Here is a 16,252-nt window from a genome sequence, read left to right as displayed (position 1 = left end):
GAACACTGATTAGCTTTTCCAAAAGGTTGCGTCGAAAATATTTTGCAGAGATCTATTTTATTAAAAGGTCACGGAAGTTGTGATAGCTCTAACTTCGTGTGTCCTTACCTTCAGCCAAGCTTGGTCTTCCTCATTCAGGAGGGAATGAGCTTCTCGTATTAACAGTCTGAAAATAATAGGATAAAGAATTCTCCGACATAGGCAAAGATGAATTCTTAACTGAACACCATAAAGCTTCAGACGGGCCTCATAAAGGTTTTAAAAAAGAACTTAAGAGCTCTACAGGACATAATACTTTTTCTAGTTCCTTTCCAACCATATCGATAAGTTTGGAATAACGAACGATATTGGCCAAGGCCGAGAAGGCAGCTCGTGTTAGGCTAGAAAACCAAGATGTAGAACATGTAGCCGTTTCGGATGAAAATCCGATGTTCTTGCTGAAGGCATGAATCTCACTGACTCTTTTAGCTGGTAAAGCATATCAGGAAAAGAGTCTTAAAGGTGAGATCTTTCAGGGAGGCTGATTGAAGTGGTTCAAACCTGTCTAACATAAGGAATCTTAGAACCACGTCTAAATTCCAACCAGGTGTAACCAAACGACGCTCCTTCGTGGTCTCAAAAGACTTAAGGAGGTCCTGTAGATCTTTATTGTTAAAAAGATCTAAGCCTCTGTGACGGAAGACTGATGCCAACATGCTTCTGTAACCCTTGAAAGTGGGAGCTGAAAGAGATCGCTCTTTTCTCAGATATAAGAGGAAGTCAGCTATTTGAGTTACAGAGGTACTGGTCGAGGATACGGATACTGACTTGCACCAGTTTAGGAAGATTCCCCACTTCGATTGGTAGACTCTAAGGGTGGATGTTCTCCTTGCTCTAACAATCGCTCTGGTTGCCACCTTCGAAAAACCTCTAGTTCTCGAGAGTCTTTCGATACTCTGAAGGCAGTGAGACGAAGAGCGTGGAGGCCTTGGAGTACCTTCTACGCGTGGCAGACGTAGCAGGTCCACCCTTAGGGGAAGAGTTCTGGGAACGTCTACTAGCCATCGAAGTACCTCGGTAAGTTATTCTCTCGCGGGCCAGAGGGAAGCAACTAGTGTCAACTTTGTCCCAACGAGAGAGGCGAACTTCTGCAGTACCTTGTTGACAAACTAGAACGGAGGGAATGCATAAAGATCTAGATGAGACTAATCTAGTAGAAAGGCATCTAAAAGAACCACTGCTGGGTCTGTTGAGAGCCTCTTGGACATCGAGGTTGCGAAGAGATCTATGGTTGGATGGCCCCAGGTGACCCAAAGTCTCTTGCATACATCTCTGTGGAGGGTCCAATATGTTGGAATTATTGTCCCTTCCTACTGAGACAAACTGCTAAGACATTCAAGTTGCCTTGGAAGAAATTTGTTACTAGTGAAAAGTCTAGACCTGTTGAACAGGAGAGGAGGTCACTAGCGAACTCGCACCATGTCAGAGAGTAGGTCCCCCCTTGCTAGGAGATGAACATCAAAGCAGGGAGTTGTCCGTGTTGACCTCCATGACTTCGTCTTCCTTTGACGCGAGTTCCATAATCCCGAGCATTCCCTACCGCCTAAGGTCGCACCCCAGCCTACGTCCGATGCGTCTGAGAAGAGAACGTGGTTGGGAGTCTGAACAGTCAGGGGAAGACCCTATAAAAGGTTGATAAAGTCCTTTCCTCAGGTTAGACCAGACTTATCTTCCGGAAACCGGGATCGAGACCGCTTCTAGCGTCTTGTCCTTTTCCAGTGAAGAGCTAGATGAAACCGAAGAGGACGGAGGTGTAGTCTTCCAAGTGACACCAAATGCACCACGGATGACAGTGTCCTAACCAGACTCATCCACAGCCTGACAGGGCTGTATTCCTTCTTCAGCATCTTCTGGATGGATAGCAGGGCTGGGGATTGATCTTCTTGTTCAGCCATGTCCTCATCAGAGGGTTCCTCATCCGAAACTGATGAGGAAACGGCAACGGAGTGGGCAACGTCTGACTCGCTGAATCCGGTCGCACTGGTGGATGCGTGACGGAGCCGGACACAAGATCATGGTACTGCTGCACAGTCTGTGAACTGTCAACCATGGGGAAGCGAGGAAGAACAGCGACAACCCGAAACTGTCTAGACTGTCTGGGTAGTACAGACAACCCCTTAACGGGTTGCTGAGGTTGCCGCACTGCGTCACAACAAGACACCTCTGCTGGTTGTTGAACGTCTTCCCAGTGACACACTGAACGTCCACAACCACCTCCGAGAGTAGCATAACATCAACGTGCGACTGTCAACCCACACTGGGTCGCACCGGTGGAGGAACCATCTCAACTGGCGGACGTGAGTAGGATACCTCAGCGTCCGTAAAAAAATCCTCTATCAAGGACTAAGCTTGGACTGCATGTCTTGCAACCAAGCCCAAGGTCTATGGGAGCAGGTGTGGCAACAGACGGGGTTAGCGACTGAAGCGGAACCATTTACCCTCCCTGGAAGCATGTTATGCTTAAATAAAAGTCCATAGGAGGCTACGCAGCTAAAGGCTCCTCTCCAAATGACAGAGTCCTCAAGGGAATATCAGAAGGAGGGAGAACAGCACTTTCTCATCTACAGGAACCATATCCGAGAAAAGCTAAGTTCTCTCAGTGAGGGTTTCACTGGTGCAAAAGCAGCAGACCAGAAGGCAACGTTATGAAACTGCTTGACAGTCTGTGAACTGTCAAAAACTGAACTGTCAACCACAACAGGAGCGTGAGGACATACAGCACTGGTGTATAAGTAGCAGACCAGAAGGCAACGTCATGTAACTGCAAGACAGTTTGTGAGTTGGCAACAACCAAAGTTGTGTGGGGAAGCCTCAACTCCTGCCTGACTAGTTTGCTGCTGGCGAGTGGCGGTAACCACAGTGTGTTGCGGAGGCTGACACACCGTGTCAAAACACGGCAGCTTGTGGTAGCTCCCGCACGGCAACGGAGTGCTCTGTGTGTGGGAGTCATCATACATCTGGCAGGGTTGACTGCGCATGGGTGGAGGAGCTCTCACAACAAGAGTGTGAGAGCAGGAAGCCATGCCGGGCGCACAACCGTGGGAGGTGTAGGCCCACGGGTGCATCGTCAACCTTCTCCGCAGTCGGAGTGTGGGAGCTGGCAACAACAAAAGCAGAGTGCTGGTGCGTGGGAGGGGCTGCGGTGGGTTGAGGAGCATGCGGTATGGTATGCAGAGCATGCTGTAAGGTATGCAGAGCATGCTGTAAGGTATGCAGAGCATGCTGTAAGGTATGCAGAGCATGCTGTAAGGTATGCAGAGCATGCTGTAAGGAATGCAGATCATGCTGTAAGGTATGCAGAGCATGCTGTAAGGTATGCAGAGCATGCTGTAAGGTATGCAGAGCATGCTGTAAGGTATGCAGAGCATGCTGTAAGGTATGCAGAGCATGCTGTAAGGTATGCAGAGCATGCTGCATGGGCTGCGGAGAAAGCCGCATAGTGCTGGAACCCGGCAGCTCTACAGAACCTTCCCACTGCTGATGCGGTAGCTCACGCATGTTAGCAGATGGTGCAGCAAGAACATGCGTCTGGCAGGGTGGACTGCGCATCGGCTTACAGGTGGAGGGAGGGAGCAGGCAGCCGCAGTATCTGCTGAGCGCACAACCTCGGCGGGTTGTAGGTTAACAGGCTGCATTGTCAACCTTCCAGCATGATACTCCTGCATGAAGGAGCAAGCTGAGACTGTATAGTCTGCAGCATGGACCACTAGGGTCTATGAAAGACAACAACAAACGGAGCTACTGTCCGTTGTGACTGAGGGTCTAAAACAGCTGGTGCAGCAACAGACGGAGTTACTGCCTGTTGCGGTAACACCTAGCCTCTCTTAGGAGGTGTGCAGTTGTCGTACTGCAGCGAGTCCGAACTGACCCAGTGGCTACACCTAGGCCGTTGGACTTGCGCGGAAGGGACCGACTTGCACTTAAAAGCTGCAAGATTTGGTCCATGGTTTCTGCGAGAAACCTCTTCCGCAGACGAGGAATAAATGGGCTCTCTCGTCTTTGTGTGGGTGGGGTGATCACGTCGGCAACGTGTTTAAATACACCCGAAACCACGGAGGGAAACGTCTGTTCGTCGATCAAGGCCTGAGGAACCCATAAGTCCTTCGACATTACTTCTCCCCTGGGCTTGGGAGCTTGTAAGAGGTATCGGACTAGGTGAACAACTGGCACGAACAGACGAACCCTCGAACGCAACACTGTAACACTTTGCGCATATCACTTTATCACTTTTGATTTTCTGTTTGCACTTATTTCACTGAACTCGAAACTTTAAGTGGTTTGTACCTGAAACACGCAATCCTATCCTTCATTAAAAGGTAGTAATTGCGAAAACAGTATTACAATGTAACAGAAAAACATAATGAAAGATAAAGAATTCAGTGGCTGGAAAAGAGACTAAACACTAGATCAAATAAACTACGTTTAAAATCTCTCACCGCATAAAGCCTGGGAACAAGAATAAAACTCTAGAAACGTTTTACCTTCTTCCCCTATATCGACTAGGGAGAAGAGCAAAAAACGAGAACAACGTTACCCGCTTGAACGAAACGTTTATCCTCCTCTCTCTCCCTCCGTCTCTATCTCTCTCTCTCTCTCTCTTGACTTAGAACCTGAGAGATGAGCCCAATTATATATATCGTTAAAACATATTACTGTATTTGTTAAAGGAAAAAAACTGAAAGGTTTCCCAAATAAAAAGTTCCTTTATTAGAATTAAAACCATTTAAGCTAAGAAAGAATGAACGAAACGCTAGAATCGGTTTACTCTTACTGCAACGTGAAACCGTGAAATACTCTCTCTCTATCGTAACGATAGAGCGCAAGTTGAACGTTCTGAACGTCAACAACTGCGGAGACTAAACAAAACGTTAGTTCAACTTTGAAAACAGTACGAGACTTATCAAAGAAATTCTTTCAAAAACATTAAAATTAAAATAGCATAAATTCTTAACAGGAAAAACGATATGACGAGCTCAATGTTAATTAACTTCGGTTCCAAGTAAGGACCGCCTACTATTAGGAAAGGTCGCATATAAACAAACATAAAAAAAAAAAAGTGAAAGAGAGTCTATACTCTCTTCGACACCAACACTTCCGTCTAAGGGAAGGGTCGGCCATTTAAAAGTGAAAGAGAGTCCATACTCTCTTCGTCACCATAATTAAATCAAATTAATTCCAAAAGCTTGCTAAGCTAATGATAAAGCTTCCTGAATAGCGAAGGCTAAACTCTAAAGCAAATACATCACCAAATCGTGAACAATAACTCCAGAATCAACAGCGTATCCAAGTAGGTCTAGCCGGAGGCACGACAGAGGAAAAATTGAGTTCTTGTTGACAAGAAGTACTTGAGTACCTGCTCACAGATGGCGCTGTTGTGTACACCCCCACCTGTATAGCGATCGCTGGCGTATCCCGACCGTAGATTTCTGTCGGGCAACAGAGTTGACAGCTACATGATCATCGGGTAAGATTAATATTGAAAAATAACATTTATACTGCCACCCAAAACTTTCTCTCTGCCACAAGCCAAATAGTTGGGTTTTAGTTAATTTGAGATTGCAATACCAGTGATACATGGTTTATTTCAGTTTCAGATCTTTTTGTAGTACTGTATTGTTCTTTGCTATATTATTTATAGATTTGTATACTAGTGGGAATGATGACAATTATATGCCTCCACCTGTGGAGAATACAAATTCAGTCAATTTTAGATACTCGTAGGCTTCACAAGCTCTTGACAAAACTTTATTCTCTTGTTAAACTTCATTACTTTAATATGTTGATTTTTCAGAGCCCTGGTAACCATTTTTCATCAGTGATCTAAATCACAATATTATCCCCGACATGAGACCAAATTAAAAGCTTAAAGTGGAAAAAGAAACTTGCTTTTATGTTAGGGGAAAATCCAAAGAAGACTAGGCTAGTTGATTGTAGCAGGTATGATGACAATAACAACATGACAGCCGTGAACTTTAATGAGTCTCTTTTGATAATGATGGGATTCAAAAGCTCTTTATCTTCTTCTTTTGTGAAATCTAAGAAAGCTAGTAGGGAGTCTTCATTTAAAGGCAATACTGTTATTCTGAACTTTCCCTGGAAGAACTACTGATGCAGTAGTTGCTAACAAATCCAGGATAAGATATCTATAAAAACTAGGAAATCTAAGTCCGAACAATCTGGAGTTAGGGGCCTGTCAACAAGCCATACAGTGGCACAGAGAATGAACACATAAACAGTATGGTTTGCCAAAGCCATGATTTATTGCCATTAACTGCTAGATTGTCTCATTACTTTACTAGAGTGATAAGTCTATTGGAAAGAAAATGTAAAAATATTTTAGATTTAGGGGTAAAGGTTGATAAAACTGATATTCCCCAGAGAAGCAATATCAACATTAGGGGAGGTTCACAGAAATAAAGGAGAACTCTATCAAAATTTTTGACAAGCTTGTGAATTTAAATCTTTTTAACATAAATCATAATCTGTTGTACATATTCAATTATTCAAATTAGACACACTTACCAACTACATGATGCATAATTCTTGAAGTGACAGGCAAACATAAGCAAAGAGATAAGGAGGTATATATAGTTTTGATAGAAAAAATATACACTATGTATATTACCTCAGCTCCTAATGAACAACCATCGCTGTGAGGTCCGATTCCTGCCATCTCAAATCCTCTAACATTCATTGGCCCTCCTAACATGAAGCGATCTGCGATAACGTATGTTTTATTGTTACGTAGAGGTAAAAGATGACCTGCCAATAGGGCACCTTGTAATACCTGAAAAATTTAGAAATATAAAATCAGTTTCAATTTCAGTTTATGTATGCATCTTCAGGATAATACTGCTAATTCAGCATTATAGTTTTTATTACTTCTTTGCAATTACATAACTACAGCATTCTGCACTTTATTTTCATAACTTAATATGTATGTACCTCAGACACTTACAATATCCTTAGGAAGTGGTACATTAACTTGCATGTCTAGTTCGTTCTTCAGGAACCCAATATCACCTCCTAATCCAGCTAATTCATTCTGAAATACATAAAAATTCAATATGAAAAGAAACATTGACAACTAAAAAGAAAAATCATTTAAAAGCTATACATTTCAAAGGTTTTCTGGCCAGTATCTTGAAATGGTCTGTTGAAAGTCAAGAAAAAGTGTCAGAAAAGTTTTCATTAGTCATCTTTTAAAGTTAATATAATTAATTTAAATCCAAATTTAATTTGTTACAAAACAAAACAATCTTGCATCATCTCAGATCCATTCACTACACTACACTATTTCAATTCTGTTATTGCTGAAATCCCAGTCTTACTGGACTCATATTAGTCATGAGCACCACTTTTATTTTCAGGAAATTGATGTGAAAGGTCTTGTCCTTTTCTGACTATAGGCCCAAGATTTGTTCCCCTCCTAGATGAGCAGCCCAGCAGTGGCAAGAAGCATCTGAGAACAGAAGGAATTCTAGGGGAGAAACCTGTAGGGGGGGTTCCTGCTAACAGAATCTCCTCTCTTAGCCACTAATGGAGCCTTGTCACAACCTCCTGGGGCCCCAACAGCAGGGTTGCAGGGTGGTCACATGTCTGCGACCACTGGCTCTTTAGACCTCACTGTACCGAGAGAAGATCCATTCTCCAAAAGGGGATGAGTTTCTCCAAATAGGAGAGATGACCTAGAAGTTTCAGCTAGGAGCAAGCAGGAAGTGATTTCCCTTCCAGAAAGGTTTCTGCTATTTTCCTGAGTCTCAGGATCCTGTCAGAAGATGGAAAAGTTCTAACTTGGACCAAGTCTAGGTCCATGCATAGGTACCTGACGAGTTGTTGAGGGACGAGGCTGGACTTCTCTAGGTTCAGTTGGATCCCTAACTCCTTGCAAAAATATTATAGTAGATCCCTGTGGCTTATCAGTAGAGCTCAGGACTCTGCCAAAAGAAGTCAGTCTTGAACTGGAAGATTCTGTCTTTAAAGGGAAACCTTAGATATTTCCTTGAGACAGGATGAATGGGAACCTAAAAGTAGGCTTCTTTCAGGTCTATGGTGAGAAGGAAATCGTTCTTCCTGATGGCCTGGAGAATGGTGGCCGGAGTTTCAATTTTGAATCTTGTTTTTAAAACAAACAGATTCAATTAGAAAACGTCTACAAAGGGTCTCCAACCTCCCGTGAGCTTTTCTGCTAAGAACAGACTGATGAGGTAGCCTGGTGAGTCGTTTAAGACTTCTTCCATTTCTTCTTTGGCCAACATTTTGGATACCTACTCTAGCAAGAGTTTGTCCTTTACTGAGCCTTACAAATAAAATGGTTGGGTTGTCAGATTCCTGGTTAGAAGAGGCGGACAGTCTATGAAAGGGACTAGATATCCTGAACAAAGACCTAGTGCCATCCCGGAATCGGCCCCGAAGGATTGCCACCTGACCCAATAATTGTGTAGGCATCACCCCCCCCCCCTTGTAGTAAGCTGTCGGACATGACCTCCCTAGCAGGAGCCTCTGCAACCGTGACCTCTGTGACCAGTGGGATATCCTCTAAGCGAAAGGCGAGTCTGAAAGCTTGCATTCTAGGTTGTTCTGACTCTGTTGCAGGCAGGAGCCGTCTCTGTTGAGGAACATGTTTAAAAGGCGAGTTCCTTTGCTGCTGTTGCGGGGTAGGCATCTTTGGTGCCACTGCTCTCCTCATCCGAGAAGCTTGTCCAAATTTTGCGACCTTTTCTATGGCAGTAGCCACATGCGAAGGAGGAAACAGAGGATGGAGAATTTACCAAATCTGAGTTTCTCAGGCATAACGCATCCCTAGGGCAGTTGCTTAGAGCATCTAGCCAAGACTGCATCACATCTTTTTGGAATACAATTTCGCCAAAGGGAAATGGTTTGATGCAATAGGAATTCTAGGGCTTTGGCCCCTGATCATGACAGTTCCTCAAACTCTTTAAGGACACGTTCAACGCTAAGACTTTATGTGACCGCAGAGCGGGTCACTGCTACAGACCAGTGATCAAGCCAAGAACGCACTTGAATCGTGGACATAGCCGCTACCTCCACATTTGCCATTTCGGGACCCGAAAAGATGGAGGGAAGGCTGGATGATCTATCAACTGGTATGGACAGTACTAGGTTAGAAACGTCCGTGTCAATAGGGAGTAGGCTCTGAAAAGTACCAGAATGCACATAGAATCTTCTCTGGCGAGAAAAGGCCAAGGGCGGTAACTTTGAGGACCTGCTGGACTTATGAGAATTTTCAGCTGCTGAAACTTCCATGTTAAACAAATCTAGCATGTCTTTGGTTTGATTAGAGAGTGCCACATCTACCCTATGGCTAGGACTTTGTGATTGCATGAATACAGAAGCAAAAGCACACCGTCTGTTAACCATTTGCATGTTAGGAGGCTCATCTAGGCCATCCGAACGACGGATGAGACTCATGATTTTAATAAAATGTTATTTTTATTAATAAAATAAATTTTTGAATATACTTACCCGGTGATCATATAAGCTGTCAGCTCTGCTGCCCGACAGAAAAACCTAAGGGCAAAATACGCCAGCGATCGCTATACAGGTGGGGGTGTACATCAACAGCGCCATCTGTCGAGCAGGTACTCAAGTACTCCATGTAAACACAGAACCAATTTTCTCCTCGGTCCACTGGGTCTCTATTGGGGAGGAAGGGAGGGTCCTTTAATATATGATCACCGGGTAAGTATATTCAAAAATTTATTTTATTAATAAAAATAACATTTTTCAATATTAAACTTAGCCGGTGATCATATAAGCTGATTCACACCCAGGGGGGTGGGTAGAGACCAGCATTACATGTTTACATTATAAAGAGCTAAGTATTTTGTATTTCATTTTAGCAGTTATTCAAAATAACAAACATAAAATAATTAAGTACCTGGTAAGGAAGTCGACTTGAACAATTACTCTGCCTTTTTAAGTACGTCTTCCTTACTGAGCCTCGCGATCCTCATAGGATGCTGTGCGACTCCTAGGAGCTGAAGTATCAAGGGTTGCAACCCATACTAAAGGACCTCATCAAAACCTCTAATCTAGGCGCTTCTCAAGAAAAGAATTTGACCACCCGCCAAATCAACCAGGATGCGAAAGGCTTCTTAGCCTTCCGGACAACCCAAAAACAACAATAAAAAACATTTCAAGAGAAAGATTAAAAAAGGTTATGGAATTAGGGGAATGTAGTGGTTGAGCCCTCACCCACTACTGCACTCGCTGCTACGAATGGTCCCAGGGTGTAGCAGTTCTCGTAAAGAGACTGGACATCTTTAAGATAAAAAGACGCGAACACTGACTTGCTTCTCCAATAGGTTGCGTCCATTATACTCTGCAGAGATCTGTTTTGTTTGAAGGCCACTGAAGTTGCGACAGCTCTAACTTCATGTGTCCTTACCTTCAGCAAAGCATGGTCTTCCTCATTCAGATGGGAATGAGCTTCTCGTATCAACAGTCTAATATAATAGGAAACTGCATTCTTCGACATAGGTAAAGAAGGTTTCTTAATAGCACACCATAAAGCTTCTGACTGTCCTCGTAAAGGTTTAGTTCGTTTTAAATAGAACTTAAGAGCTCTAACAGGGCACAAGACTCTTTCTAGTTCATTTCCAACCAAATTAGAAAGGCTTGGAATATCGAACGATTTCGGCCAAGGACGAGAAGGTAGTTCGTTTTTGGCTAGAAAACCAAGCTGCAAAGAACATGTAGCCGTTTCAGATGAAAATCCGATGTTCCTGCTGAAGGCGTGTATCTCACTGACTCTTTTAGCTGTAGCTAAGCAGACGAGGAAAAGAGTCTTTAAAGTGAGATCTTTAAAGGAGGCTGATTGTAGCGGCTCGAACCTTTCTGACATAAGGAATCTTAGTACCACGTCTAAATTCCAACCTGGTGTGGCCAAACGACGCTCCTTCGAGGTCTCAAAAGACTTAAGGAGGTCCTGTAGATCTTTGTTGTTGGAAAGATCTAAGCCTCTGTGACGGAAGACTGCTGCCAACATGCTTCTGTAACCCTTGATCGTGGGAGCTGAAAGAGATCTTTCCTTCCTCAGATATAAAAGGAAGTCAGCTATTTGAGTTACAGAGGTACTGGTTGAGGATACTGATACCGACTTGCACCAGCTTCGGAAGACTTCCCACTTCGACTGGTAGACTCTAAGAGTGGATGTCCTCCTTGCTCTAGCAATCGCCCTGGCTGCCTCCTTCGAAAAGCCTCTAGCTCTCGAGAGTCTTTCGATAGTCTGAAGGCAGTCAGACGAAGAGCGTGGAGGCTTGGGTGTACCTTCTTTACGTGTGGCTGACGTAGAAGGTCCACTCTTAGCGGAAGAGTTCTGGGAATGTCCACTAGCCATTGCAGTACCTCGGTGAACCATTCTCTCGCGGGCCAGAGGGGAGCAACCAACGTCAACCTTGTCCCTTCGTGAGAGGCGAACTTCTGCAGTACCTTGTTGACAATCTTGAACGGGGGGAATGCATAAAGGTCTAGATGGGACCAATCCAGAAGAAAGGCATCTATATGAACTGCTGCTGGGTCCGGGATTGGCGAGCAATAATTTGGGAGCCTCTTGGTCATTGAGGTTGCAAAGAGATCTATGGTAGGTTGGCCCCATGTGGCCCAAAGTCTCTTGCATACATTCTTGTGAAGGGTCCATTCTGTTGGGATGATTTGACCCTTCCGACTGAGGCGGTCCGCCATGACATTCATGTTGCCTTGAATGAACCTCGTTACTAGAGACAGGTTTAGATCTCTTGACCAGGTGAGGAGGTCCCTTGCGATCTCGTACAACTTCAGAGAATGGGTCCCTCCTTGCTTGGAGATGTACGCCAAGGCCGTGGTGTTGTCGGAGTTCACCTCCACCACCTTGCCTAGAAGGAGGGACTTGAAGCTTTTCAAGGCCAGATGAACTGCCAGTAGCTCCTTGCAGTTGATATGTAACGCTCTTTGCTCCGAGTTCCAGGTGCCCGAGCATTCCCGACCGTCTAATGTCGCACCCCAGCCCGTGTCCGATGCGTCCGAGAAGAGAACGTGGTTGGGGGTCTGAACAGTCAGTGGCAGACCCTCTCTGAGGTTGATGTTGTCCTTCCACCAGGTCAGTGATGACTTCATCTTCTCGGAAATAGGGATCGAGACCGCTTCTAGCGTCTTGTCCTTTCTCCAGTGAACAGCCAGGTGAAATTGAAGGGGACGGAGGTGCAGTCTTCCTAACGCAATGAACTGGTCCAGTGATGAAAGCGTCCCTATCAGACTCATCCACTGTCTGACTGAACATCGGTCCTTCAAAAGCATGTTCTGGATGCATCCTTGGGCTTGACTTATTCTGGGGGCCGACGGAAAAGCCCGAAAAGCTTGACTGTGAATCTCCATCCCTAGGTACACTAAAGTTTGGGATGGGATCAGTTGGGACTTTTCCATATTGACCAGGAGACCCAATTCCTTGGTCAGATCTAGAGTCCACTTTAGATTCTCCAGACAGCGACGACTGGACGAAGCTCTTAAGAGCCAGTCGTCCAAATAGAGGGAGGCTCTGATGTCTGCTAAATGCAGGAATTCGGCAATATTCCTCATCAGTTTCGTAAAGACAAGAGGCGCTGTGCTTAGGCCAAAGCACAGGGCTTGAAATTGGTAGACAACCTTCCCATAAACGAACCTTAGAAAAGGTTGGGAATCTGGGTGGATGGGGACGTGAAAATGAGCGTCCTTGAGGTCTAAAGAGACCATCCAGTCTTCCTTCCTGACCGCTGCTAGAACAGACTTTGTCGTCTCCATGGCGAACGTCTGCTTGGTGACAAAGACATTTAGAGCACTGACGTCTAGCACCGGTCTCCACCCTCCTGTCTTCTTTACCACTAAGAAGAGACGGTTGTAGAAGCCCGGGGATTGATGGTCCCGGACTTTGACTACCGCTCCCTTTTCTAGTAAGAGAGACACCTCTTGCTTCAAAGCTAGTCGCTTGTCCTCCTCTCTGTACCTGGGAGAGAGGTCGATGGGAGTCGTTGCTAGAGGGGGCTTGCGCAAGAATGGGATCTTGTACCCCTCTCTGAGCAACTTCACAGATTGTGCATCTGCGCCCCTGTTCCCCCAGGACTGCCAGTAGTTCTTGAGTCTGGCTCCCACTGCTGTCTGAAGAAGGTGGTAGTCAGACTCTGCCTCTAAAGGACTTGGTACCTTTCTTCTTGCTCCCACGTTTCCCTTCGGCACGAGCACCTCCTCTGCTGGAGGCTCTGCCACGAAAGGGCGGAATGAATCTTGACGCTGGAGTATCCATCCTGGGTCTAGACACGGAAGGCAAAGGGGTGGCTTTGCGTGCAGATGACGCAACTAGGTCATGCGTGTCTTTTTGAATCAAGGAGGCAGCAATCTCCTTGATCAACTCCTCTGGGAAAAGGCACTTCGAGAGAGGGGCAAACATAAGCTCCGACCTCTGACATTGAGTTACTCCAGCTGACAAGAAGGAGCAAAGGTTTTCTCGTTTCTTGAGGACCCCGGAAACGAACGAAGCCGCAAGCTCACTGGAACCGTCCCGTATGGCCTTGTCCATGCAGGACATAATGAGCATGGAAGTTTCCCTGTCAGAAGGGGAGGTCTTCCTGCTCAACGCTCCCAAACACCAGTCCAAAAAGTTAAACACTTCGAATGCTCTGAACACTCCTTTCATCAGATGATCTAAATCTGAAGGAGTCCAACAAATCTTGGAGCGTCTCATGGCCAGCCTGCGGGGAGAGTCTACTAGACTTGAGAAGTCGCCCTGGGCAGAGGCAGGAACTCCCAAGCCGAGAACTTCTCACGTGGCATACCAGACGCTCGATCTGGAAGCGAGTTTCGCAGGGGGAAACAAGAATGCTGTCTTCCCAAGGTGCTTTTTGGACTGCATCCAATCTCCCAACACCCTTAAAGCTCTCTTGGACGAGCGGGCGAGGACGAGCTTCGTAAAGGCAGGCGCGGATGACTGTGTGCCTAAAGCGAACTCAGATGGAGGTGAGCGTGGGGCCGCAGAAACAAACTGATCGGGATACATATCCTTGAACAGTGCAAGTACTTTTCTAAAGTCCAAGGAGGGAGGCGTGGTCTTGGGTTCGTCGATGTCCGTGTGCGGGTCGTCAAGGTGTGCAGCGTCGTCATCATCAGAGAGTCCATCGTCTGAATGCTGAAGAGGAAGCGGCAAAGGAGTAGGCATTGGCTGGTCAGCTGAGTCCGGCAGCACGGGTGCATGCGTGACTGCACTGGACGCAACGTCATGGAACTGTTGGTCAGTCTGTGAGCAGGCAACAACCATAGCTGCGCGGGGGCGCAAAGCGTCTACTCCCGACTGTCTAGTCTGCTGTGGGCGAGTAGGGGTAACCACAGTGGGTTGCGGAGGTTGACGCACCGCGTCAAAACAAAACAACTTAGGTTGTTGTTGTTGTAACTCGCGAACGTCAACGGAGGGTTCCGTGCGTCGGCGAACGTCAACATGCGGCTGGCAGGGTACAGTGCGCATGGGTGGCGGGACTCTCACAGCTGGAGTGCGGGAGAAGGTAGCCTCAGCGTCAACTGGACGCACAACCGTGGTTGGTTGTAGGCTAACGGGTGCAGCGTCAACCTTCTCCGCACGAAAGTCCTGCATTAAAGATGACAACTGTGTCTGCATGGTCTGCAGCAAAGCCCACTTAGGGTCTACAGTAGCAGGTGCGGCAACAGACGGTGTTACTGCCTGTTGCGGTACCGCTTTGCCTCTCTTAGGAGGTGTGCAGTCATCTGAAGACTGCAGCGAGTCCGAACTGACCCAGTGGCTACAACTGGGCCGTTGGACTTGCGCGGAAGGGACCTTGCGTTTGAGAGGTCGTGAGACCTTGGTCCATTGTTTCTTCCGAGAAACATCTTCCGCAGACGAGGAATAAATGGGCTCTCTCGTCTTCTTGTGGGTGGGGCGATCTTGGCAAGATACGTCCGAAACCACGGAGGGAACGTCTGTCCGCTGATTAAAGCCTGTCGAACCCTTTGGTCGTACGACATTGCTTCTCCCCTGGGCTTGGGAGCTTGCAAGAGGTCCCGGACTGGGAGGACGACAGGCACGAACAGACGCACCCTCAAGCGCAACACTAACACTTTTCACAACACTTCCACTCACTAGGTCACTACCCACTGCACTCTTACCCTTCAACTCCCTGACGTCTGCCATGAGTTGGTTACGGTCACTCGCCAATGACTCGACTCTCTCACCCAGAGCCTGGATGGCACGCATCATATCTGCCATCGAAGGTTGTTGAGTGCTAGAAGGGGGATCAGGAGCAACCACTAGAGGGGAAGGAATAGGTTGTGGGGCATGGGGAGAGGAAAAATCAACTGAGCGAGATGAACTCCTCCTGACTCTATCTCTCTCTAGCCTACGTGAATATTTCAGGAATTCGAGAAAATTGAATTCCGAAAGCCCAACACATTCCTCACATCGATCTTCCAATTGACAGGATTTACCCCGACAATTGGAACAAATGGTGTGCGGATCGATAGAGGCCTTCGGAAGACGCCTTGAACAGTCCCTAGCACTACACTTCCTGTATTTAGGGACTTGAGAAGGGTCAGCCATCTTGAATTAGTCAAAGGGGAATTCAAAATCTATCCAAGTCGTCAACAAATAATCCAAAATTCAATCAAAGAATGCAAGGAAGAATTGAAGATAACCTCTGCAAAGCGAAAGCTAATAACTAGAAATGAGTACTTCACCAAATTCTGTGAAAATCAATCCAGTAAGCAACAGCGTATTTAGTAGGTCTTGCCAGTGGCACGACAGAGAGAAAATTGGTTCTGTGTTTACATGGAGTAATTGAGTACCTGCTCGACAGATGGCGCTGTTGATGTACACCCCCACCTGTATAGCGATCGCTGGCGTATTTTGTCCTTAGGTTTTTCTGTCGGGCAGCAGAGCTGACAGCTTATATGATCACCGGCCAAGTTTAATATTGAAAATTGTGATGCTTATGAACCAGACATCGGGATCTCGAGGGAGGCTACATCACCTGAGCTGGTGCCAGCGCATGCAGCGAGGTTCTCTGGGGAGTCATTAATATTGATAATATCATGGTTTCCCTTTAAGGATAACTAGTTGTTCAACTTTGACAGTTATAGGATGATTCTTAACTTTTTCTCAGACATCCTTCCTTTCCCTTGCCATATTCATATTGTAGCACGAATAGATCACATGCATTAGATGGGGGTGTAACTCGTG

The 16,252-nt window shown here is 46.1% G+C and overlaps 1 protein-coding gene across 6 annotated transcripts in view; it reads right to left on the bottom strand.

Moving 5' to 3' along the window:
* The window catches only part of LOC137639927 (sorting and assembly machinery component 50 homolog), a 113,019-nt gene that overhangs the window by 15,283 nt on the left and 81,484 nt on the right, over positions 1-16,252 (bottom strand). For all 6 annotated transcript variants that reach the window (XM_068372218.1, XM_068372220.1, XM_068372222.1 and 3 more), the window contains 2 exons: positions 6,998-7,084; positions 6,665-6,826 (listed from right to left, as the gene is read on the bottom strand). In XM_068372218.1, the coding sequence (XP_068228319.1) occupies positions 6,665-6,826; positions 6,998-7,084 (249 nt within the window). The remainder of the gene's footprint in view (positions 1-6,664; positions 6,827-6,997; positions 7,085-16,252) is intronic.

This window comes from Palaemon carinicauda, chromosome 4 (genome assembly GCF_036898095.1).
Source record: "Palaemon carinicauda isolate YSFRI2023 chromosome 4, ASM3689809v2, whole genome shotgun sequence".
Lineage (NCBI taxonomy): Eukaryota > Metazoa > Arthropoda > Malacostraca > Decapoda > Palaemonidae > Palaemon > Palaemon carinicauda.
This window is presented reverse-complemented; position numbering and strand designations above follow the sequence as displayed.